This window comes from Budorcas taxicolor, chromosome 21 (assembly GCF_023091745.1).
Source record: "Budorcas taxicolor isolate Tak-1 chromosome 21, Takin1.1, whole genome shotgun sequence".
NCBI classification, from domain to species: Eukaryota; Metazoa; Chordata; class Mammalia; order Artiodactyla; family Bovidae; genus Budorcas; species Budorcas taxicolor.
Genome location: NC_068930.1, coordinates 71,344,017 through 71,368,893, shown reverse-complemented (window position 1 = coordinate 71,368,893; position 24,877 = coordinate 71,344,017). Strand labels below are relative to the sequence as shown.

Sequence of the window (24,877 nt, the reverse complement as noted above, 5' to 3'; positions counted from 1 at the left end):
GCTTCAGCTTCAGCATCAGTCCTTCCAATGAATATTCAGGACTGATTTCCTTTAGGATTGACTGGTTTGATCTCCTTTCAGTGCACGGGACTCTCAGGAGTCTGCTCCAACACCGCAGTTCAGAAGCATCAATTCTTCCACACTCAGCCTTCTTTTTGGTCCAACTCTCACATCCATACATAACTATTGGAAAAAAAACATAGCTTTAAGGACCTTTGTCAGCAAAGTGATGTCTCTGCGGTTTAACACACTGTCTAGGTTTATCATAACTTTCCTTCCAAGGAGCAAGTGTCTTTTAATTTCATGGCTGCAGTCACCATCTGCAGTGATTTTGGAGCCCAGGGAAATAAAGTCTGTCACTGAGATGTCCATGAGATGATGAATATTTACTAAACCTGTTACAGTCATCATTTCACAGTGTATGTAAGCCAGATCATTACGCTCTGCACCTTAAACTTGAAAAGATTAAAAAAAAAGGATTTAACTGTCTTAACATCTTGCATATATAATGTACAGCAATGTTAGTTATATTTATAATGTTGTCCATTGCACCAGAGTGCTTATTCGTCTTATGACTGGAAGCATACATTTTTAGTTTTGATGAAGCCTAATTAAAATTTTTAAATTTTCTCGCTTGTGCTCTCAAAACTTCATTGCCTAATGCAAGGTCACCACGGTTTGTAGCATTTTTTCCCTAAGAGGCTGATGGTTCTAGCTCTCACTCTTAGGTTTTTGGCCCACTCTTAGCATCTTAGCTGGTTTTCATCTTTGGTCTGAAGTAGGGGTACAGTTGTTTTCCTGCGAGTGGTTGTCCACTGTCCCTGCACCATTGGTTGAAGAGACTGTTCCTTCAACCCTTTGAGTTTTCTTGAAGTTGTGTCTGTTTTGAGCTTCATACAATGGAATAATGAGTACTTTGCGTCTGACATGTGTCTTCTTTAAAATCATAGTGCGTGCGTTAGTTTTGGCTGGGCTGGGTCTTCCTTGCTGCTCTCAGGCCTTCTCTGGTTGGAGCAGCGGGGCTGCTGCCCAGCGGCGGCCCCTGGGCTCCTTGCAGTGGCTTCTCCCCGTGGAGCACGGGCTCTCGGGTGTGCAGGCTTCAGTAGCTGCGGCGCCCGGGCTTAGAGCCCAGGCTCCGGAGTGGTGGCGCTGGCAGGTGCTCCGGGGCATGTGGGATCTTCCCACAGCAGGGATCAGACCCGCGTCTCCTGCGCTGACAGGCGGGCTCCCAGGGAGGCCCTGTGTCTGATCTCGTGCACGTCCCCCTCTGCCCTGGGGACAGATGCATCAGGGCTGTGTGCCACAGCGGGTCACTCTTTCTTCTTGATGAGAAGTATCCCACTGCAGGAATAGGATTATTATTGTTATCACAGATAATATTAATTATATTATTATTGTTGTATTATTATTATAGTAATATCCTGTTATCACAGATTATTCTCCATTCTCCTGTTAGTGGACATCTGCATTGCTTTCAGTTTTTGAAGGTTGTAAATAAAGCTGCTGTGGAAATTCTTGCAACTTTTTGGTAGATGTAACTAACTAGGTCATAGGGTATGTTAACTTAAGAGATACAGACACAAATGGGGGAATGGATGGGCAATAAATCAAATACTCTGTATAGAGGATAGTGAAAGAATTGTTTACTTGGATTACCAGTTTTCAAAGAATTTGAATGAGACTGTTTGCTTTCACCTAAGATGTTACTGGCTACCATTGACTGTTAGTTCCTCAGAAGCTTTACTAATCATGAAATTAGAACCAGCTATTGCTTTCCTGTGCAGAAAGAAAACCAGGCCTTTCTGAAATGCCAGCAATAGTACACAGAATTTTGATAAAATACTACCTACTCAATGATTAAGTTAAGAACAACAGCAAAAATAGTGGAGTTAATTTTTTCCTTTGATTTTTAAAATTGAAAAATTTTAATGTTTATGAAACATGAAGAGTCACTTATGTGAGAAATAAATAACAAGGGGGTAAAAATGCTGTATATTTATATGAACTTGGGCTTTGTGTTTTCAGGTGTTTTTTTTTTTTTCTATCAAAAGCAGATGATATCTATCCTGCAGGTTTTAGAGACTATTTTATGAAATTCCTGAAACATATGTAGATGTTCAGAAAGTGGTGATGATTTTATAAACTATTTGGGGTGCAAGAGAGAGTAAAAGACAAATTTAAAATATTAAGTCAAGATTTTATGTCCTTAGGTTTCTTAAATTGAACCATGCTGTAAGTTTGATGTAATCATAACGGAATGCCAGTGGATATTTCTGGTTGCTAAAAGTTCCCCCAAATGACTGATTACTGAAAATAAGTTGCCTTCTTTTCAATGTATCAATTGCTGGTGATTTGCAAACTTCTTATTTCACTCTTCCCATTCCTTCTTAGTTGCCCTTTCTTCCCCAGATACTATTTTTATCAATGTCCTCTGTTAAAGAGCAGTGTCTTCTAGGAATGTGCCAGCAAGGCTGGGAGTTGGGGGCCAGGAAGAGCGAGTGAGGACTCACTCTGGTACAGGGCTCTGGGGGCGGGAGCTTCTCCGTCCTCCTGTCTCAGTCCGGCGGGCTTTGTGAATCCGACGCAGCCTGGGAGGAAGAGCTGCAGACACCCCCTTCCTTGTCCTGCTCACGCCTCCTTCCTGCCTGTGGGTTCCCGCCCAGTTGGTCATTGCGTGGGAGGGCGGCGGGTCTGGCTTTGTGCTGGGAAAGGGTGAGGAATCAGGGATTTCTCTTCCTGCTCCGCAGAGCAGCTCAGCTCATTTCCGGATCCCTTTCCTGGTGACGGCCTCGCCCTCCAGGGGTGTCTCATCCTGGGCGTGGGCAGCGCCCTGACCAGGTGACCTGCAGGGCGTCTCCTGTCACCACGGGGTGCACGGGGTGCTGCCTTCTGTCTCCGTGGGTGTGTTGATAGCTCAGTCGTGGTTCCCACATGACTCTGCCACCCCGTGGACTGTAGCCCAGACTTCTCTGTCCATGGGACTTTTCCAGGGAAGAATACTGGAGTGGGTTGCCATTTTCTTCTCCAGGGAATCTTCCCTACCCAGAGATCGAACAGGAAAAACTGAAGAAAACCATTTTGTAAAATCACTCATTTCTCCCCAACGCTCTTGGGAGGGTGCCCGGGCGGGAGCCTGATGCAGGCTAGCAGGCCCATCTGGGCAGGGCACTGCCGCCAGGCCCTGGTGCTAGCCAGAGACGCATCCTGGGCCATTGAGTTCGTTTTAAAGAAATCGTTGTGTTCTGTGAGTTGCTGTGCTGGGAGCTTGAGACATTCATCTTTGTAACCTAGAGTCATGGTTTGTTGTAAACAGCCAAGCCAGTGAAAATGAACTTTTTGTTTACAACCTCTGATACGTCAGTAATACTCACCCCAGCCCCATGCTGGTGGGCTAGGTGGTCATTGTGATGCCAGCACGGGTTTGGAATAGACGGACTTGCCCCCCACTCCAAGATGAGTGGGGATGTGGCCTGAGGGATCTCAGGATCCCCACCAGGAACCGGACCCCCAGCCTTGGCAGTGAGAGCAGAGTCCTAACCGCCGGACTACAGGGAGGTCCCATCGTTTTTTAACAAAACATTTGGTGAAAATGAAGTCAGACATTTAAACTAGGCTCCCCTCCTCCCGTCTTTTTTCTTGAAAGCAGCAGGCTCTGTGGAGTTGTCTGTTCTGTGTCTTCACTCCCGCTTCCCCATTCGCAGACTCAGTCTAATCAGACCGCTGCCTTAGTCAGGGCCGCCCGTGGCCCTTAGTTCTCAGCCTCAGGTTGAAGTCCTGGCTTCCTGCGCCCGTGCAGGCCGCTCCCCCAGGCTCCCACCGCTTCCTTCTCTTCTCCCGTCCTCCTCCTCCCAGAGCTCCCTGGGCGCCGTCCTTGCCCTCCTTTGCCCCACTGACTCCTCGGGGCCTTGTCCAGGCTCCTGACCCTGATGCAGTCGGGTCCCAAGACCCCAGTTCCCACCCCTAGCCTGGTCTCCTCTCCAGAATCCAGACTCTTGTAGCGGCCACCTCGGAGCGCCTGCTGGACACAGCAGCCGCCGGCCCCGCCTCATCCGAGGCAGCTCCCTCCTCCTGCTTGCTTAGGCCACACCTTGGATAATTCTCCAGGCACACTTCCAGTCCAGCAGGAAATCCTGTCGGCTCCACCTTCAAAATACAACCAGGATCTGACTGTTGAGACCACTGTCACCCTGCGAGCCGTATGTGAATATCCCTGCCCCACTGCACTCCCATTTTCCCTGCCGTTTTTTTTTTTTTTAATCCGAAGGGTTTACAATTTTCTGTATCATCTACTTGTTCCTTACATATGTTTTCTTTTCTCTCTTATTCCGCTAAAATGTGAGCTTGATGACGTTAGGGGGTTTTGCTTGCTCACAGGTTGTATTCATGCTGCTTAGGGTCGTTCTCTGCAGATAGTGGGTGTGGCCCTCTGTGAAAATGCTGTTGTCTGTGCTGTGGTGATACAGGGACTACCACCTATCCAATAAGAACCCAAAGGGTTTTGTTTGTACGTCGCAAAATCAGAATCAGTTTAATAGATATTTATTAAGCGCCCACCTTCTTTTCCGTTATGGCTTGTCACAGGATGTTGAGCATAGTTGCCTGTGCTGTACAGGAGGACCTCGTTGTCTGTCCATCCTGTATGGAACAGTTTACATTTTCTGATCCCAAGCTCCCACTCCAGCCGTCTCCCAGCCCCTTCCCCCTTGGCAACCACAGTTATTCTGTTTCCCTGATTCTGTTAAATTATGAAAACTTTTTGAGTTAAATTCTGGAATGGGGTACATTAGAGGGTAACAAAACCTAAAGCTTTTCTCCATTTGTATCTGTCTCTCCAGTGTATCCCCCAAAGCCAGAAGGTGGCTTAGGTGGTCTCTTGGGGAAGATGACTAGAACTGATCCTCCTGACACGGCCCCAGCACTTTCTAAGCTTCTAGCTGGCACCTCGTTTTTCTTCCTTTGGATCATCTAAGACACAGAAGGGCGAGACAGCACTCCCCACCAGCCCCAGAAGCCTGACCCCAGGGCCCTGAGAAGACCCAGACCTGAGGGGCTGCGCTGGCTTTGGGTTCGAGAGGCTCTGGCGTGAGGGTGCAGATCTGCAGTCCTCTCGCTCGTGGGACGGGGTGAGGCTGCCAGGCTGTGGGGTGCTGGGCGCGGGGCTCCGGCCGTACCTGCCCAGGTCTGGCGCCCACTCAGGGCTGCCGTTCAGTGGCCACTCGGCTGCAGGCGCACTAGGAAAGGCTCTGAGTCGGTGGGTTCCTGTTTCACAGTCACGCTCTCTGTAGACGTCGCCCTCTTCTCTGCCCTCTACCTGTCTTACCAAAATGAGGTCAAACAGAACAGAAAGAGAGCTAAAGCTCTTACATCAGAAATTCTACTTCAGAAAAAAATACGAATCTCTTAAAAGGTTTTTGTCCCATTTTCCCCGGAAGCAGAAGGGCGACAGACCCGCTGTGCTCGTTCAGGCCTGTCTTCAGCACCTGCGTTTTCCGGTCACCGTACTGTAATTAATGGCGAGCCTTTGAGCAGGTCTGGGAAGCTGACAGCGGCTGAAAGCCCTGACCCAGGGGCCTATTGGTCTCTGCCTCAGGCAGAAATTTTACTTTCGTGGCCCTTTGTGTTTAGAAATAGGTTCATAAACTGAAGGAAAGTAAGTCACATGTGTGGAGATGCGAAGGTCATTACAGCAGTCAGAGGTTCTGCCACGCCTCCCATGAGTCACAGCTGCTCTGATGTGTCCAGGGAGAGTGAAAGAAAAGCTGATTAAAGTGGGGGGTCAGCGACAGCTAGTTCCCTGGGGGCAGGGGAGGCGGAAGGGCGGCTGTCCGGTGGTCTGGACCTTGCAGGTGAAGCTGCAGGTAGCAGCTCCAGGCGCCTCTGCTCCAGGGCAGCCCTGCTGGGTGAGGCGTGCCTGTGAGTCACGTCACACCCTCTCCTGGGTGAGAGACCATCCTCCAGGGCTGTGAAGGGCCCTCTTGGAGTACCTGGTTTACAGGGCTGCTCAGTGGCAGTTACTGGGTGCTACCCAGGAGTCTTCTACATGCAGCCTGCCTGGCAGAGCTTGTTGGTAGTGAGTGTACCTTCTTGGTTGGTAATACAGCTGGATTCTAGGATAATTTAGGCAGTGGTTTCATTTGTTCATTTGCTGGTTGTAGTTCTTCAGTCACTAAGCCATGTCCAACTGTTTATGACCCCGTGGACTACAGCACGCAGGCTCCTCTGTCCTTCAGTGTCTCCTGGAGCTTGCTCAAACTCATGTCCATCGAGTCGGTGATACCATCCAACCATCTCATCCTCTGTTGCCCTCTTCTCCTTTTGCCTTCAGTCTTTGTCAGCATCAGGGTCTTTTCCAATGAGTCGGCTCTTGGCATCGGGTGGCCAAAGGATTGGAGCTTCAGCTTCAGTTCTCCCAGTTGAATATTCAGGATTGATTTCCTTTAGGATTGGCTGGTTTGATCCCCTTGAAGTCCAAGGGACCTGTTGGTAAATATGACATATAAACAAAAACAAAAAGAGACGTGTCACCCAGCAGTAATGACAGAGCTCCCGAGTAGTGAGGACGTACCATGTGCTGGCCCAGTGCTGAAAGCTTTTGGGTTGATCGGGTCTCACGCTCCTGTAACTCCTTGGATGCGCACTCTCACTCTCAGTCCGCAGGGGAGGAGACGAGCTCAGGGATGCCTTGTGAGTGTGCCGGGCTCCTGCAGCAGCCTGTGCTGTTGGGGCTTCACCTCTGGACCCACAGTGGTTGTAGTCGGCCTGGCCACACGGGTGTGCCTTCTACTGAGTGACGGGAGAGTGATCTTCAGCGAGCTTCCCCCTCCCCCGCCAGTTGGTTACCGGCTATACATTCTGTAGTCCTGAATTTTCTTTTTCTTAAATTTAGCAGGTAGGTGGCCAGGATGACTGTGGCTCAGGTGGAAGGGCCTGGATGTGCACGGTCTGCCTGGTCCACCCATCGAAGCATCGTGCAGTCGTCTCTTGTTCTCAGGTCACATTTTTGCAACATGTGCACAAGTGTTCCTTGCTCATCAAAAATTAGGTTTCTGTGCAGGACCTCCATTAGTACCTGTTCTTGGTGACGACGAGAAATTCTAGGACAATTTTTATGTTTCGGAAAAAAAGGCAGAAAGTGAAAATACTGACGAGTGTTTATGTTGCAGAGCACCGTTTATAGAGGCAGCACCCCCAGCAGAGAGAGGGCCCCGCCAGGCTCCCTCCCCAGGAGCCCCCCCAGCTCTGCAGTGTCTGAGTGTCTCTACGTCGTCTCTGTGGATCAGTTAGCAGACGTGTCCTGAGGCGATTGCATCTCGGCTTAGGAAGGATTTCCATTCCCTTCTCCTAGGGGATCTTCCCCCAGGGATTGAACCCCGGTGTCCTGCATGGCAGGCCAATAGCTTACCATCTGAGCCACCAGGGAAGCCCCAGGGAAGATGTCCTGGGAGCACTCTATTTTGGGTAGCAGGGAACCCGTGTGTGACTGTTGGCTTTTTCATAACGTGGCATTGTACACTGGGATTTTTTTTTTTTTTTAACAGAACATATATTTGTATTCACATCCTCGAGGGATCTGGCTTTAGAAAAGAGATGTGTTGTGAAGGTCACTCACTTTACACGGGTCTTTGCTTTGACAAAGGAATCCCAAAGGACAGGGCCGCGGCTGCTCGTGGAGAAGACTTCACAGTCTCAGAGTTGCTGCCTCCTTGACTGGGAGCTGCAGGCAGGAAGGCAAGCAGTTCTGAGTGATGCCCGTCAGTGAGGCAGCAGATTTTTATTGCAGTGATGTCAAAGCAAGAGCGACCACGTGAAGAGGAATTGAGGAAGGCAGTCCGTCAACTCTGGAGTGGAGGCAGAGATGCAGGGTCATGTGACTGACCCCAGGGTTGGTCTGGGAAGGCTCGCCTCCTTCACATAGCATAGCATAACATAACATAACAGCAGGCTGTTGGAATGAGATTTTTCCTGGTTTTCTGTTGACTCACTGCGGCCTCCCCACCCCTGCCTCTCAGATTTTCACAGACTTAGTCGGAACCTTACTTGTCTTCTGAGTCAGAGCATTAAAGGACTTCCTTCTCAGTCCTTTAGAATCTTATACTGCTTTAGGTTAAAATTAATGTTTCTTCACTTCACAGTATTGTAGTCCCTGATTTTCAGCTTATCTGAAGAGTTCATGGTTGGAGAATTTTTATTTGGGAGTTAACAGGGCTTCTTGGAAGCTTCCACTTTCTCGGCTTCTTATGAAGTATAGCATTCTGTCATTTAACCAAAGATCATCGTTGCTACAACAAGTAAGTAAAGTCCATTTAATGTAACGTAAGCACATTTTCCACGAACTCTGGGACAGGTGTGACTCCCATTGGGGTGTCGGATCTGCGCTGTGGGGACAGACTTCACCCCGTCTTGGAAGCGTGAGCTCCCTGAAGCCAGTGCTGGGGAGAGTGCTTGCTTCCTGCCCGGCTAGGTCAGGGCCCGGCCAGGGGAGCCCTGCCCTGGACGCACAGTGGGGCTGAGGTCACGCCTTGCCCTTCACAGTCCTCTGGTGGCCACACTCTTGGGTCCTCGGGGTGCTGTCCCGCCGCCCCCCACGTGGGATGCCCATCACTGCACCTCTTGAGTGGTGGGGGTGGGGGGCCTCCCCAGGATAGGGGCTGACTGTTCGCAGAGGAAGCAGAGCCGCCCCTCGCATCCTCTGCGTGTTCCTGGCCCTTGGGCTCGGGGTTCCTCCCTGGTACATGTACTGTTTGGACTGGGTGATCTGAAAGGCCAGTTCCCCGGATGTGAGTGCCGCGGGGCCTAGGCTGGGCCCGGGGGCGGGGGCCCAGCACGCCCCACCCCGCGACACCAGGCCACCCCTCCCGGCACCCTGTCCAGCTGGTCTGCTCTTTCCTCTCTAGATAAACAAACCAGAGGGTGGGGCATCAGTTTCTCATTTCACATTTTCAGTCAGTTTCAGCGAAAGTGTCTCCCTCTGCCCCAGTCCTTCCTGGTAAAGCCATTCTCTGTTTAGAGGGAACATAGGGATCCCCGTTTGCCCTTGGAGTTGCCAATGGTTGTCCTTGCTTGGCTGATTGATTGATTGCCCTTTAGAATCATGAGAAGTTCTGTAGGAAGAGGATTAGGTTATAGAAGAATGAAGAGAATAGGAAAATTTTTTTCCCAATTAAGGTTTAGCTGTCTAAGGGCTAAGCTTTATTCTGTCTTTTTTTGGAGGAAAATATCCCAAGTTGTTGAATGTATTCTTAGAAAAAAAATAAAGGTGCTCCCAGTGGAGATGGTCACCTTTCCTGATGACTGGTTGCTGAGGCAGCTGTGTTTGCTGGTTCCCTTGTGTTCCACTTGTGGGGGGCGTGGGGGGCGGGGTACCCCTCATGGGGCCCTGCTTCATAACACCACATTCAGGCCCGAGGCACTGAAAGATGAGTGTAGTGGGACTGAGGGGGGCACGGGGTGTTGTGGAGGAGGGGCGGCAGCAAGCTCTGTTGAAGGATGCTCAGGTCGGCAGCAGGGAAGTGCTGGGACGGTGCTGGTTTGGGAGAAGACGGTGCTGAGGGCTGGAGGGTGCATGCAGGCCAGCACCGGAGGGCGGGGTGGTGGCTTTGTGACTGCCTGATGGGGTAGGCTCTTGGGGGCGGTCTCAGGCCGCAGCTGCAGGTCACCCACCATGCGTGTGGGGCGGGGCTCCAAGTGGTGCCCACCCCAGCAGTCGCTGAGCGTGGGTCCCCAGCGGCCGGCCAGCCCGCGCCCGCCGCGCTGCCCCAGTGCAGGGCCCTCCCGTGTTTGCCGGTTGCTGGCATGAGAGGAGAGGTCACCTTACTTTTTCTAAGGTTTGGAGTAGTTGTGTTGTCTTACTTCAGAATCTGTGGGTTCGTTATTACCATGAGAAAGCAAATGTTATTTTAAGCATTATAATGAATCTGTTTTCTTCAAGCTACCCATAATATCTGACTTCTGAGAGAATCTTAATATAAATTATGTTTAAAATGAATCCCTAATGGTGTTTTGGTTGTGATTTTGCTTTGCAACCTGACTGTTTAAAGAGTGTCGTGACAAGCTGCTTGCTCCCCATTGGGCACAGCTCATGGAATCCTGGTCTTGTATTCTGAAGAGCACCGGAGCTCTAGGCTTAGTCAGTGGAGCAGCCTTCAAAATGCTGCTGCCCGGCTCCCTCCCAGTGAGCTCCAGTTTCCTTCCGATAGGAAGCCTCCTTGGGGTCAGCTGGCTGCTCTGAAGTGAGACACTTGTTTGAAACATGAACCAGCAGTAGACTCTAGTGAGAACAGTCCGTTTGGTCTCGTCTCCGACTCGGGAGCAGGAGCTGTGAGTCCTGTCCATCACTGCTGCCCACCCACTCGCCCTGGAGTCTCCCCCTGCTCCGTCCACATCGCAGGCAGCGCTCTTCCAAAGGGTGACCCGGTGCAGCATCGTCATCCTCACCTATGCTTCCTCCCGTCGTGGTGGGAGGCGGCGCCCCCCCCATGCCTGCCCTACAGCCCCACCCGCGCTCCAGATACCAACTGATGATCTTTAAAAAGAGGTTAAATGTTTTGAAACAGTCTCAAACTTACAGAAAAGCTGCAGATAGCAGTATAAAGAATTCCCTCAACAATTTGAGGGTGAGTTGCTTACATAACCCCCCCTTGAAGGCTGAGTGTGTGTTCCCTGGACCCCATAGTCTGCACCCCCAGATCAGGACTTAGCATGGCAGTCCCCCAGGCCCGCTGTCCCACCTTCTCCCACAGCAGAGGGGCCGAGATCCCAGCCCCTCTGTGCTTCCGTCCTGTCTCCCTCCCTTTGCGGGGATGTGCCTGGCCTCGCCTAACTGTCACGGCTGAGCCCTCTGTAGGCCAGTCATTTCGTGGACTATCTCCACAGCTTAGGCTTTGCTCCTGTGTCCTCGTGGTTGAGTTCAGAGTCCAGAACGCGGTGATTCTCGTTGTGTCCTCTGGGTGGTGCAGTCTCACTCCGATCCCCGGGTCTGCAGCCTGTCGGCCAGGCTGCACTGTGAGGTCGCTGTGTCTCTGTTTGATCCATTAGTATCCATTTTGGATGTACTTTGAAACTGTAAACATCCCATTTCTCATCAGATTTTAAAACTTCTTGATTAATTTATTATCCTTGTGTATTCCTGAGCTTGTTTTATTTAATGGGTGGGATGATCTGTGACTGTGACTGTTTGTTTCCATTCACTCTCACTCTTTGAGTGCTTGCTTGCCTTCGGGCACAACAGGGGGCTCCAGGCTCACCTGTGCTTGCCTGACCCAGCTGTGGACTCGATGGAGGAGCCCTGGTTCCTTAGCTGGAGAATGGTGTTTAGAAACCAAGATCTTTCCTAATGATGCTTCTTGTTGGGGTGATGCTGCCTCCTGGCCCTCCATGGAGACAGAGCGCGGCTTCTGTGTGTGTGTTTGCACACCGATTACATCCACACATTGAAAGCCGTGAGTTCTCACTGCTGCCCCCACTTCTGACCCAGTACTGCGGGGCCTTTGTCCTCCCTTTTCTGACAGTCGTGGCCCTGGCTCCCATGGTCCTGGGTCTGGTTACTGAGGGCATCAGGCTTTCCGTGTAGAACAAGCCCCCTGTCCCTGCTGTTACTGTGTCTCCCACACGGATGTCTTCCTCACCCCAGCATCGCCCAGTTTGGGCTCTAACCCTGCTCCTTGTTGGGCTCTGCCCAGGGCGCCCTGGAGGGAGACGGAGGGGGCTGGAGGAGGGAGAAGGGCCTGGCAGCTTCCTGCCGGCTCCTCTTCCTTCGGGGCATTTGTGAACCCTGGGCAGAGGGCTCCGCGCAGCCCAGACTCCTTCCCAAGTTTCAGAGTTGAATCTGGGCTCACCTCTGCAGGGGACACCTGGCCCCCAGCTTCTTCCTAGCAGGAAGTGTCTTCCAGTCGTGGGCTGTGGGTCCCGGTTTGGGTGTTTTCCCACGCTTGCAGAGACCCCAGCCGCAGCTGGCCAGTGCCCCTCTCAGCTTGCGGGCCTCCAGCCTCTATGACCTACCTCTGTGCTCAGAGACCCCGGCGGCCAGCCCGGCTGCCGCCCACCCTCCGAGTCCCCGCTGTGCGGAGCCCTGTGCCCAGCCTCACCAGCCCTGCTTCTCCCTGTGGTTCTCCTGGTCCCTGGGTGTATCGGCTGCTCCCTGCCCCTGCTGCTTCATGATAATCCCGCGCACTTGCATCTTTTCGGTTACCTAGCCACCAGCCCTGTCTGTCGCATTTTCCTCAGACACGCCCGTGGGCTTTGCCTCTAGACGCAGCCTGCTCCGGATGGCGGGCTCCCTGGCCTCTGAGCTGACACTGGCGCCCTGTTGGAAAGGTGGCTCTCTCCCCTCCCCTTGTCTCCCTCAGTCCCTCCCGCCAGAGCGGTTTCTGGCCTCTCAGCGCTGCTGGGCTTGCAAGGGGGCCTGCTGCTCTGAGGTGATTGTCTGTTCGGGTTCTAGCTAATGCAGTCTCAGTGATTTTTACCTAGCACTGTAACATTTTTACTGTGTCTTCAGAACTGTTTGAAAATATTTAGGATTCTTCAGAAATAATGCTTTCCTTCTGGATTCCTTTTAGTGCTCTTTATTTTAAAAATTAGATTTTGTTCTCATAGTTAACTTCCTGTTGCTTGAGTCTTACTTCCTTTATCTTTTCAAGCTTTCATTTGGGGTGTTCCCATGGTTCTTCCCCTGTTTATCAGACTGGACCCGATAAACCCGTGGTTATGCATTTCAGGGAAGTTGTTCAGAGCTGTGTAGAACGCATCAGCGATAAAAATTGTTCCATCGAGAAAGAAAGAGGACAACTTGAGGAGCATCAAGTAGGACCGTTGATGCGGAAAAAAGAGGCGTCAAGAGAGCCGGCTGGGGCTCCTCCGCCACAGGGGCCTCCCGCCTCCCTGCCTCAGCCCCTGCTCATGGGTCCCTGAGGAGGAGGGGCTTTTTGCCTGTGTTATGGAAAATTTAGTCAGAGGAGCAGATGCCTTTTCTAAGGCAGCAGAGCTACCAGGTGTCCCACTTAGAACTTGACTCCCCTGATGGAAGGAAACCAGGACTTTCCTGGTTCCGCGGCCACATGGCCGCCTCCTGCCGATACGGGAGGCGTGAGCAGAACTTGGGGATGTTTCCCTGGACTGTTCACCTGCTTACAGATAGTCACCACTGGAAATCAAGACAGACACTTCTCGCCAGGTTCCAGAGCACTCTGAACAACAGATGAATGATGAGTTGACTGTTTTACAAAGCTGTTTAGCCAAAAATAGGGTTGACTATCAGATCTTTATTAAAGAGTTACAACTTTCTAAGCTCTAAGAATAGAATTACAGGAAAAGTGAAGTTGGTTTTATTAAAAGTAATAGTTGCCATAAAATAAAAATAGTGCAATTCAGATGAAAGAGGCAGCAGAGTAGAGGCCTGGTGTTCACAGTTGTTGCGTCTGACAGAACCAAAGCGAAGTACTGACGTGCAGTTGGTTGAAAAGGGGGAAGCAGAGGTCATGAGGTCATGAGCAGATGTCATGAATGGATAGTTAGCATCCCAGGGCATACAGCCGGATATGGGAGAACATTACCTAACCAGGCATCAAAGAATGTTTTAATCTCAAAGGAAGACAAGGCATCAGTGTGGGGCGGAAGACAGGTTAGGAACCAGAAAAAATGTTAGCACCCAGAGGAGAGTCCTGGAATTTCATCCTAAAAATTAACTTAAAATAGTGTAAAAAAAAAAAGAAAGAAAAATCTGTGTGTATGAAAAGTTTCTTGCAAATTTATTCATCATAAGGAAATAATTTTAAAGAAGTAAACCTTTAAGCTCTGCATTAGGTAGACACACAATTTTAAGTTGTGGGTGTGTCAGCTTACTGAAATATTATGCAACTGTTATAATGATAGTTGAGTGGTTTAGGAAGATGCAAAACATGAGAAATTGAAAGCAAAATATGAAAAATAGCTGTATGGACACTTACTGTGTCTACAGTCAAGGGCTGGAATGGGAACGTGGGAAGTTACAAGGATTTGCAGCACAGTTAGGGGTGAGTTGTCTTTGACCTCCATGAACACTGCTGTTGGGCCTGCGCATTTATGACAGCGGGCTGCAGGCTGCGTGAGTCTCCGGGTTTTTGCAGCAGAGTGCCCCGCGCTGTGTGGAGCCCCTGCCAGGAGGAGCGTCTGCCGGGCACACGCCGCGTGCGCAAGGCTCAGCTCCTTCCCAGGAGCGCCGCAGCATCGCCTTCCCAGGCTTGCTCTCCTGCTGGGGGAGGATGTGCTGGGCATGTCAGCTTTGCCGGCAGTGTCTTCTTCACGGTAAAATGAAGGTACCATTTGGTTCCCCCAGAAGATGCCGAGAGAGGTGATGGTCTTCAGTGGCTGTTGAAAGTCCGCATTTCCGTGAGGATTCCTGAGAATGGAGATTTTGGGCGATGTTTGAAATAAATCATGAGGCGCCATAGGTGACCTTTTAAGTTCTAGCTCAAGAGTTTTCTTTAGCCTTTCTTTTCGCCCCTGAATAATTCAGACCCGGTGTGTTCTGTTCCCTAGTCTCAGCGCTGATGGATATTTACGGTGGCGGCAGTGGTAATTTACTACCAGCAGGAGCCAAGAACCTTCTGCTACTCTTTGTTCCTTGGATCAGCAAACCTTGTTTGTCAAACCTTGGTGGACTGAGCAGCTATTTAAGGAGGAAATAATTGAGTTAAATTAAGAATGTGGAGCTCAATTGGAAGTCCAGAAAAGATGAGATTTGCAGGATTTGAGGAGAGATACTGTAGCTGCAAGGAGAGCCAGCCAGTCCATTGTGAGGGAGATCAGCCCTGGGTGTTCTTTGGAAGGAATGATGCTAAAGCTGAAACTCCAGTATTTTGGCCACCTCATGCAAAGAGCTGACTCACTGGAAAAGACTCTGATCTGGGAGGGGTTGGGGGCAGGAGGAGAAGGGGACGACCGAGGATAAGACGGCTGGATGGCATCACCGACTCGATGGATGTGAGTCTGGGTGAACTCCGGGAGTTGGTGATGGACAGGGAGGCCTGGCGTGCTGCGATTCATGGGGTCGCAAAGAGTCGGACACGACTGAGCGACTGAACCGAACTGAACTGAGCTGATGTAGGTGCACATGCGCTTATAACAGAGAACCCAGAGAGAACCTTCGTACGTTTGCCCACGTCCCCCCAGGGCAGAGCTGGCAAAGCTGTCCTCATGGAGGACCTGAAAGAGAGCTGTGGAGAACAAGTCCAGGTCAGCCAGACACAGGGCTGCAGGCCTGAGGGTGTGAGCGCTGTGGCAGGACAGGCAAGGGCCGGGCGGACGGCGGTCACGCTGCGTCCTGTGCCGGTGGGGCTCCCGACCCTGGGGCTGCTCTGAGAGCTCACCACCAGCTGGGGGCCCCAGAGCAGCAGAGAGCTCCTGTTCTCCCACAGCTCTGGGGCCAGAAGTCCCAAGTCGGGGGGTCAGCGGGGCCGTGCTCCTTCTGCAGGCCCTTGGGGAAAGCCTGTCCCTCTCCCAGCGACTGGCAGCAGCAGCAGTTGGGGGCACCCCTTCCTTGTCACTGAACCCCTGGGCTCTGTGCCTCCATCTTCACGTGACTCCCCTCGTCGTCTCTCTGGTTTAGATTTTTTGTATGTGGGTGCCAGTCGTGCTGGGTTTAGGACCCACCTCGTTCCTGTTTGGGACCTCCTCTTAGCTTGATGACATCTGTAGAGACCCCACTTCCAAGTCAGATCACATCCACAGGTTGTTGGGGAGACACTGTCCAACCCGGTCCACATTGCACAGGAACCTGGCTCTGTTTTCTTCTCCCTGAAGCGTGGGTGATCACACAGTGAACCTTGAGAATGGCGTGCAGCTTGCGTGGGGGCGCAGTGCTCCCAGCCTGCCCCTCGGCACCGCCAGGGGCTCCAGCAACTCAAGCTGGTTACCGGGAGTTGGGAGAGTGCCTGGAGTCCCGCAGGCTGACGCGTGGCACCCAGAGCTCACAGATCTGGCCCGCCGGCCTGTGCTGCCCTGCAGGAGAGTCGAGCGTCCACAGCTCGCTCAGTGGGGAGAGCCCCACTGCCCTGAGTTTCCCAGGGGGCCTTTGTTGTGACGGTGTTTGTTATGACACGTGTTGAAGTACAGGTCCAGTATGAATGCCCACCTTAATCTGGTGTAACTTCTGATTCTCCAGCTGTCCATGCCTTCCCAAAGGTTGGTGTTTAGTCGCTACATTGTGTCTGACTCTTTTTGCAACCCCACAGGCTGTCCATGGCATTTCCCAGGCAAGAGTACTGGAGTGGGCTGCCATTTCCTTCTGCAGGGATTGAGCCCCCTTTTGCTATGTAGGCAGGTGGATTCTTTACCACTGGGTTGCCAAGGAAACCCTTACGGATATATTGCATGTTTTAAAAAGTATTCATTTAAAAAGTAAACTGCTTCTAAGTAAAATATAACTTCTTAGAATGCCCAATTATAAAATTTTTATCTGTTATCAACTTATTAGAGCAAATTGTTGATTTGATTTCTTTTTGTTTGTAGCAAAACCGTTCACGCAGCTGGTGAAGGAAATGCAGCTTCATCGAGAAGACTTCGAGATCATTAAAGTGATCGGAAGAGGCGCTTTTGGCGAGGTGAGGTAGACGTCTTCCCTCCCTCCTCCCTCCCTCCCATCCTTCAGTTTTGCCTACAACTGTTATCTAGCGTTTCTAAGGTCCTGTATGTTGATTTTGAGATGAGGTAATTATTGGTATCATTTGGAGAGTTTTTGGTGGATAAAATCTGAAAGATAGAATTAAGGGGCAAAAAAAAAAAAGTGGTGACTGGTGAATTACCCTAAATATTGTCTGGACCAGAATAGTTTGTTCTTACAGAGTAAGTTTTTAAAATTATCTATTTGTCAGCTGAAAACAGTCTTAGAAAAAAAGAACCACCGTCTGGGCGGTGCTCACTGTTGGTAGCCTGCCCGCCGCCTGTCGGTCCTCATGGGGTTGAGTCCAGGCATGTGTGTGTGTTGGGGGTGCAGAGGGGAGCAGCCTGTGCACCTGGGCCGGAGCCGCTGACCTCCTGTCTCCGCGCCCAGCACCCTCCGCGGGCCGCCCAGCAGCGGGCCAGGATCCGGTGCGTTCACAGGGGGCTCTTACTGAATCGCAGTAACGCCGTTCCTTCGGATTTGCCTCAGCGCTCCTGGGCCAGGAGCTGCGTGTGTTAGTGAGCCAAGTGCCCTGTCACGTCCCAGCCGCGCGTGTGCTCTGCTCGCCAGCGACCCTGCTGGACGTGACTCGAGTGCTGCAGACTGAGATAGCATTCGCCGTGCGCAGCGTACACTTCACATGGGGCGAAATATACACGGAAGGAAGCAGAGCAGGATTTAATGAGATGGCTTCTTTGCCCTGGAGTTTCTCATGACTGCTGCGGACTGGCATCTGTTTTAGAAGACATTTCAGCGTTTTTTATGATTCTTGCGCTGCCAGCACCTGGTGACAGCCGCGCTGTATCTGCAGGCTTCAGTAGAACACCCAGGAGGAGAGAGCTGCTGTGGAAACACCTTCAGAACACCTGAATGGGAAAGCCTGGCCTGCCGGTGTAAATGTGGGCAGCTGTGTGTCGCGCTCCTGTGTCTTCCTTGGAAACCCTCAGCCTCGGGTCAGACCCTGGCCCACGCTCTGTGGGGGGCCTGTCATCCTCATACCTTCCTCTCCCCCGCCAGCCCTGAGAGTGGATCTCTCCAGGCTGCAGGGGATGGGGTGGCCTGCCACTGGGGCAGCTCCGACCCGGGGCGACCCCAGACCGGCTGTGGGCTGGGGCGGGACAGGGGGATGTTGGCTGTTGCTTTCAGATACTGAGGTGTACCTCCCCATGAGATGCACAGATCTGGGTGAACGGTTCTAGTTATGACAGCCGTCTGCTCCTCTGCAACCAGCTCCCCAGTCAGTACGGAGCATCCTATTCCTGGAGAAGTCCTTCCCTTTTCTCCTCAGAGCCCCCACCGCCTGGGAGCCCTGCCCTCCCCGAGCAGGGGAAAAAGTGAGCTCCGTGGAGAAACAGCAGATCTCTCTTCAAACTGAAACCCAGCTCAGTTCAGTATACCCTTCCACCGACTGTCTCCCCTCCCAGGAGCGGGGCGGTCTGCTGGGCACAGCGCTGGCCACACAGAGCTCCACACTGACAGCAAGCCCTGTAGGGTGTTGGGGTGGGGAGCAGGAGGAGAGCCCAGGGCAGGATAGGGATGGCCTTCAGGAGGAGAAAACAAAAGCACAAGGAAGGAAGTTGTTGTGCCAGAATAGCTGACAAGTTATTTTTAGTGCTCTCTTTTTTGCCAAAGAACTTGATGCAAAAGTCAGTTTCCGACTTTCAAAGAAGATAACATCGATCACTTTTCAGTTCCTCCCGGATGAAGAGAGACGACGCATCCTTGGAGTCCAGCCCTGGCTCCCTCTCCAGGTTTAGCAGCTTCTCTATGAGGCACACAGTCAGCCCTCCCTGGGCCCCCACACCAGCCCTCCTCACCCAGCTCCTGTGGCCGTCAGCTCGCTGCACACGGGTGCTGCCCTTGCCAGCGCAGCTGGAGTTCCGGACTCTGTGGCTCACCTTCCTACCACTGCCGTTCCTCCCGGAGTGGTCTTGTCAGCACGTGCCTGAAATGTGGCCCCGTTTCAGCTTCTCTGTCTCCAGAGCACCAAGCGGATTGTGGAAATGGGAATGCCCTAATCATTGTTGTGTCCTGAGTGTTCTTCACGCGTGGTTTTAATTGAATGATTGCTTCCTCGTGACAAGCCAGGGATGGGGGAGAGTCTGTGCAGATCTGCCTTGTGTGTGCAACTATACACAGGTGTGTGTACCCGTGTGTAGACAGGGGTGTGTACATCCATACACAGACAGGGGTGTGGGTGCACCTGTTCATAGATGGGTGTGTGTACCTGTGCATAGGCAGGTGTGTGTACACCCATACACAGACGGGTGTGTGCACCCATACGCAGACAGGGGTGTGTGTACCCATGCATAGACAGGTGTGTGTACACCCATACACAGACAGGGGTGTGCGTACCTGTGCATAGATAGGGGTGTGTGCACCCATACGCAGACAGGGGTGTGTACACCCATACACAGACAGGGGTGTGTGTACCCATGCATAGGTGTGTGTACACCCATACACAGACAGGGGTGTGTACACCCATATACAGACGGGTGTGTACACCCATACACAGACAGGGGCGTGTGCACCCGTGCATAGACAGGGGTGTGCGCCTGTGCCTCTGACACCATGGCGGCACTGTTCAAGAGCCCTGCCTGTACACAGAACTCGCAGAGTCTGCTTGGAGTGGAGTATGTCCCTCTTATCTCAGAACTGTAGCAGAGCTCAGTGAATAGGTTATTATTCAGCCAGGGCTTGGAGTCTCAGGGTGTTGGCTTGTTCCTGAGCTTTGAACACGTCTCCATCCTCCCCTCAGTGTGGAAAAGCGGCCCGAGAGGTTCCTCTGACCCAGGATCTGCAGTGGGGCCCACTCCCCGGCTTCGAAGTGTGGTGCCCAGGGCCGTGGCTTTGGACGTGATGGCAGGTCCCCGAGGGTGACCGTGTGCTTGGCACCACAAGCCTCACATGCTTTCACAGACACGGAGAACATGCGAGGCTGAGGCGCAGAGCGGGGGCCTGACCCTGGGTGGGTGGTGGGGGTAGCACTGACCCCTGTGCCTGACGCAAAGCCCATGTGTCCAGCCACCCTGCCTTGCTGCCCCTTGTTGCTAGAATGACTTAAAGAAGCAAAGCTGTGAAAGCTTTGTTTAGAAACAGGTTCAAATTAAGAGAACAGCTGTGTGCATAGAACGGTTCAGAGATCGGTTCAGCCCTTTACTCAGATGCCCCTTTGTTGACGTTTTATCTCACTTTCTTGATCACTTTATAGCTGTGCTGCTCTCGATTGAGCTCTCTCACCCTCCTTCCCTGCCTCTGCGCGTGTGTGTTTTATCAGAACCATCCTGTGTGTTATCTGAAAGTTTTCTGTGCCCTGGCAGAGCTTCTCTCTAGAGCCACGCTCTCTGGTGGTCTGCGTCTCGTTCCCGGCAAGGTCTGGATCGTCAGTGATGCTTGTCATTTTCAGAATCTCATTCTTTTTCTCAAAGGTTAGCAGCTCTACCTTGCTTACCAGGTTAGACCGTTTCTGTACTAAACACTAGTAGTTTTTTCCCACTTAATATCTTACTCTCTCAGATTATAGCTGATTCCCAGGAAGAGATAGACACTCCTCACATGATGGCAGTGTGTGTCCAGAGTTCCTGTTCTTAGACATGTTGGAGAGCCCGCTAAATGTGCACTTGTTGTTGTTTGTTGTTATTCTTAATTTATTCAGAGTTGTAGCAAGTTTGGTCAGTGGTTTCTGAACCAGCAGTGGACAGACAGCCACTTAGGTGTGGTGTGAGGGGAGCGGCCCTTGGAGTGGCGGTGACGGGGTGAGGGGGGTGAGGGCCAGAGGGTGGTCGTGGGCACTTGTGTGGAGGGGACCCTGGCCAGGAGCCCAGCAGTGCAGGGCACGTACCTCCAACTCTCTGCAGGCTCTGGGAGGATTATATCTAATTGTGACCATAGTTGTAAGACAGTCCTTCCCAGCACGTGCCTGAGGGAGTGAGGCTCTGCATCTCAGATGGCACACCTGTGACGTTATTAGAAGTAGCCACCATCTAGGACTGTGGAGAGGGTGAGCTGAGAGACAGTGGGTCCGCTGCTCGGCGCAGCCCCGGACACAAGCAGTGTTTTGTGCGTGTCAGCTCCTGTGGTTGCTGTGATGATGTTGCTGTGTGGTGTTGTTTAGAAAGCAGGGGAATAAGTGGTTCGCTTTTGGAACTCTCTGTCCCATCCCTGTGTGTGGCAGCCCCTGGCAGCAGAGCCCAGGTGCAGGGGTCAGTATCACTGCTTATGGTTTTGTGATGGGGACTTAGGGCAGCAAGTGAGTAATTTATTTATATAGGGTAGGGTGTGCCATACGATGGTGCAGACATCACTTCTCATGTGCAGCGATGGAAGAATTCATCTTAGATTTGATGGGGACCAGAAGTCCAAGAGGACTTCCTGGACGAGGTGGCATTTGCGTTGTACCTTGAAGAATATGGCTGACAGCCAGCATGCCAAGGGCTAATAACTATGTGTCTAAACCGTCCTGAGCCATGTTGAACATGTCGAGTCTTTTGATTCACACAACAGTCTTAGGACAGTCCTGCTGTTGTCCATTTCCTAGTTGTAGAAACTGAGGCACAAAGAAGTGAATCTGCCCAGGTTACACTTTGGAGCCCCCGTAGGGAAAGAGCAAATTAGCTGAGACAGCGGTGGTCAGGCTCTCTTGTCCCGCGGCCTCTCACCCCGCGTTTTGTAAATACATCGTTATGTAACAGCTGAGAGACCACATAAAGCACCGCATGTGCGTGTCACGACATACCCCATGGGCCACTTTTCTCGTACATAAGCTCCACCTGAAAAGCCCTTGGAGCTACGTGATGGTCTGCGGTAGGGCTGCTGCGCCAGCCCAGAGAGAGCATCAGCCACTTGCACCTTGCCCACTGGGTTCAGTGAACAGTGAGATAAGAGGAAGACATCCCCTACTGCAGTTACTAACCGCCCTCGTGAAGAAAAAATCCCGGAGGCGAGTCCTGGCGTGTGCAGGGCTTTGAGGTGGGGGTGGCTGGGTGTGCGGGGAGATGAAGCCCCAGAATGCAGGAGGGGAGCTTGGGAGCCCCTGACAGAATGCAAAGCCATCGCTGTGCAAATGCAGACCCCAGAGAGAGGCCGGCAGGCCGCGTGCTCCGGTGCTTCAGCTCCGAAGTGATGGAGGCTGAGCCAGCGACTGCGGTCATTCAGGCCTCATGTGGCTAGAACTGACTTTTTTTTTTTAAATCAATTTATTTTTATTTTTGTTTACACTGGACCTTTGTTGCTCGGGCTTTCTCTAGCTGCGAGAGAGCAGGGGCCGCTCTTGGGTGAGGTGCTCAGACCTCTCCCTGCGGTGGCCTCCCCTGTGGCCGAGCGCGGGTTGCGGGCTCGGGGCGCGCCCCACATGGGCTTTAGTTGCCCCAAGGCGCATGCAGCCTTCCCAGACCAGGGATTGAATCTGTGTCCCGGGCGTTGGCAGGTGGAGTCTTACCCATTGTGTCACCAGGGAAGTCCTAAAATCAAGTTTTGATGCTTAAAATGGCAAATCTTTACTTACATAGAAAACTTTACTTTCCTTAACAGCTCATTTTCCAGGGTTTCCAGGCAGTTAAGTTTTCTCTGTAATTAATGAAATGCGCTGCTGACCTTTTGTGCTTCGTTAACTGAATTTTTGTTGAACTCTCATTTGTATAACAGGTTGCTGTTGTCAAAATGAAGAACACTGAACGAATATACGCCATGAAAATCCTCAACAAGTGGGAAATGCTGAAAAGAGCAGAGGTAGGTGTGGCGCCTTAAATAAGCCCGTGAACTGGCAGCGTCTATGTCAGGAAAGGCCTGATGGAGCCCCGCGGGTAAGAGCCGCAGTCCTGCACGTCTGGACCTTCCTTCCATCCGTCCGCCCTTCCCTCGTTCATGAGAGCCGCTGCTTTCTGTCGGCAGGCCCCCGGCCCCTCCCGGTGTCGGCTCCTGGCCAGGTGCCTCTCTCGAGAGCCCCCTCGGGTGTGTCTTTGGGGGCGGTGGTCCAGTGGTTAGGCTTTCCGAGCGTCCACTGCATGGGGCGTGGGTTCAGCCCCTGTCAAGGAGCTGAGCTATCATGGGCCTGGAAAAAAAACAGGAAAAAACCCTCGGGCATCTTATCTCAGTTCTGCTCCCAGTGCAGAAGGGATTCTTGAATCCGGGAATGTTTTGCCCTCCTTCCGCTAGGGGAGGGAAGGTTATAAATAAAAGTAGGTGACCACTACAGGGCAGCCTGTTTCTTTCTTCCTTGTCCATCTGGGTGGCCGCTGTTTCGTGGCCCTGGCCTCGCTCTCCCTGTCCCCTCCATCCCCCTCCAGGCCGCTGCTGCCCTCTGTCTGCCCTGGGGACCCCTGTCCAGAACCACCACCTCCTCCTCTGGAAATTCCTTCTCATCCCGTCACTCTGACTCCTCCTGGTAACTCCAGGTGGCCCCTTTGCTGTTTTCGTGGATGTTTACCTGCCGATGCGAGTGGTCACGCTGTGTGGACAGTACACAGCGCTGCTGATGGCCACGCAGCTCTCCTGAGCGCAGGCCGTCCCTCCTCCCTCTCCGGGGCTCCCGCCTCAGCACCCTGCTGGCCACCCAGCTCCGTCCTCTTAAAGCACATGTGGCTTCTCCCCTCCCCTGTCCACACTCGTGTCCTCTTACCAGCTGCAGCACCCATCACAAGGTCTTACACGTGTCATTGCTCAAGCGTGTGTTGGTTGACTGAGTTGTCACCAGTGTTGTGGTCACCCGGACTCGAAATGCAGGCGTCCCATGACTCGGCCTTTTCTGCCCCCCCCCCCCCCGGCCCCGCCCCGTCCACTCCGCGTCCCCCCTCTCCATCTTCACCCATCACCGACAGCCCCAGCAGCCCTTCCTGTCATCGCTGGCAGGTCGGTGAACACAGGAAAATCACTGGAGCAGTTCTTGGGGGAAGAGCTACTGTTAAATGAAAGTTTAGGGACCAAATAAAGTACATGGGGAAAGAAATACTAGTAGCAAATTCTACTGAAGTTTAAATTTTTAGGAAGTGATTGATTTATGAAAGAAGCTAGTTGGGCCGTATGTAATGTAACTTGTTATGTTAATCTCAAGTGATGAGTGTGTAGGGTAAACGTTAAAAATTATAAAAGCTTTAGGGGTAGATGACTCACCGTATCACACTAGTCATGGTGCATGAGCACGTTTAAAGAGTTGAATATTGCTTCTAAATTTAAACCTGGTTACACAGAACCTATGATTGACATACTGTGCACCAAGTCCAAGCGTGAGCTGGGTTGAATCTCGTGTGTTGGCCCTGGAAGGGGCGTGTGGAGGGGTGGGTGCGAGCCCCTGGGGGGAGGTGACTTCTCAGCAGCCCCAACACACTCAGGGTGGGGCCACGGGGGCAGGAGAGAGCAGAGATCCCTCTGCTGCTGTGGGATCCCTCACGGGAAGACACCACACACCTGGTCCCTGCGTCCTGGGGTGGGGGGACTGTGGCCTTGGAGCCAGCGTCCGCTCAGAGCCTCCATCCACTGCAGGCCTGGAGGGTGGGGGCCATGGCCTCAGAGCCTGCGTCTGCTCAGTGCCTCTGTCCACTCAGAGCCTGTGTCCGCTCAGAGCCTCTGTTCACTGCAGGGCAGGGGCTGTGGCCTTGGAGCCTGCGTCCACTCGGGGCTGCGCCCTGCAGGCGCCATCCCAGTGGACACAGCCTGGCTCTCTCCCTGCTTCACAGACGGCCTGTTTCCGGGAGGAGCGCGACGTGCTGGTGAACGGGGACTGCCAGTGGATCACCACGCTGCACTACGCCTTCCAGGACGAGAACTACCTGGTAAGTGTGGGCCCCGCGGACCTGTCCCGGGACGTCTTCCCAGGGGTTCTGACTCCTGTGTGCCACCACTGAAAACGAGTAAGGCTTTCTGGGACTGTCGTTGCCTAAATGTGCATTTGACGATAAAACCGAGGGTTGGTTTCAGTGTGATCATCAGGTGAACTTTTTCCCTCTGATCATTAGATAGCGCGCTTCTTTTCTTCACTTGGTTTATTATGAAATGGGGGTTTTCTATCTTGGATTATATGTAAGAATCAGAAACTGGGGGAATTCAGAACATTGGAGCTGTGACCTGAGTGGTGACTTTTCGGTCACGTTTCCCAGGCGGTCATGTCAGGCAGCAGGTGCTGGTTTGCAGCCCTCCCCACTGGGGCTGCTGACATAGGTTTGGGGGTGACTATTGGTCCCCATGTTCTTGTCAGCTGTTTGTTCTGACTGGAGCTGGGGCTCACTTGCAGTGTCAGCTCATCACTTTGTG

General features: G+C 52.3%; 1 protein-coding gene across 2 annotated transcripts in view; it reads left to right on the top strand.

Annotated features, from left to right (window-relative positions):
- The window catches only part of CDC42BPB (CDC42 binding protein kinase beta), a 103,613-nt gene that overhangs the window by 23,930 nt on the left and 54,806 nt on the right, over positions 1-24,877 (top strand). For both annotated transcript variants that reach the window (XR_008201246.1, XM_052659923.1), the window contains exons 2-4: positions 16,483-16,574; positions 22,277-22,360; positions 24,304-24,399. Coding sequence is in view for 1 of the 2 variants with exons in the window: in XM_052659923.1 (XP_052515883.1) it covers positions 16,483-16,574; positions 22,277-22,360; positions 24,304-24,399 (272 nt within the window). In the remaining variant the exon portion in view is untranslated. The remainder of the gene's footprint in view (positions 1-16,482; positions 16,575-22,276; positions 22,361-24,303; positions 24,400-24,877) is intronic.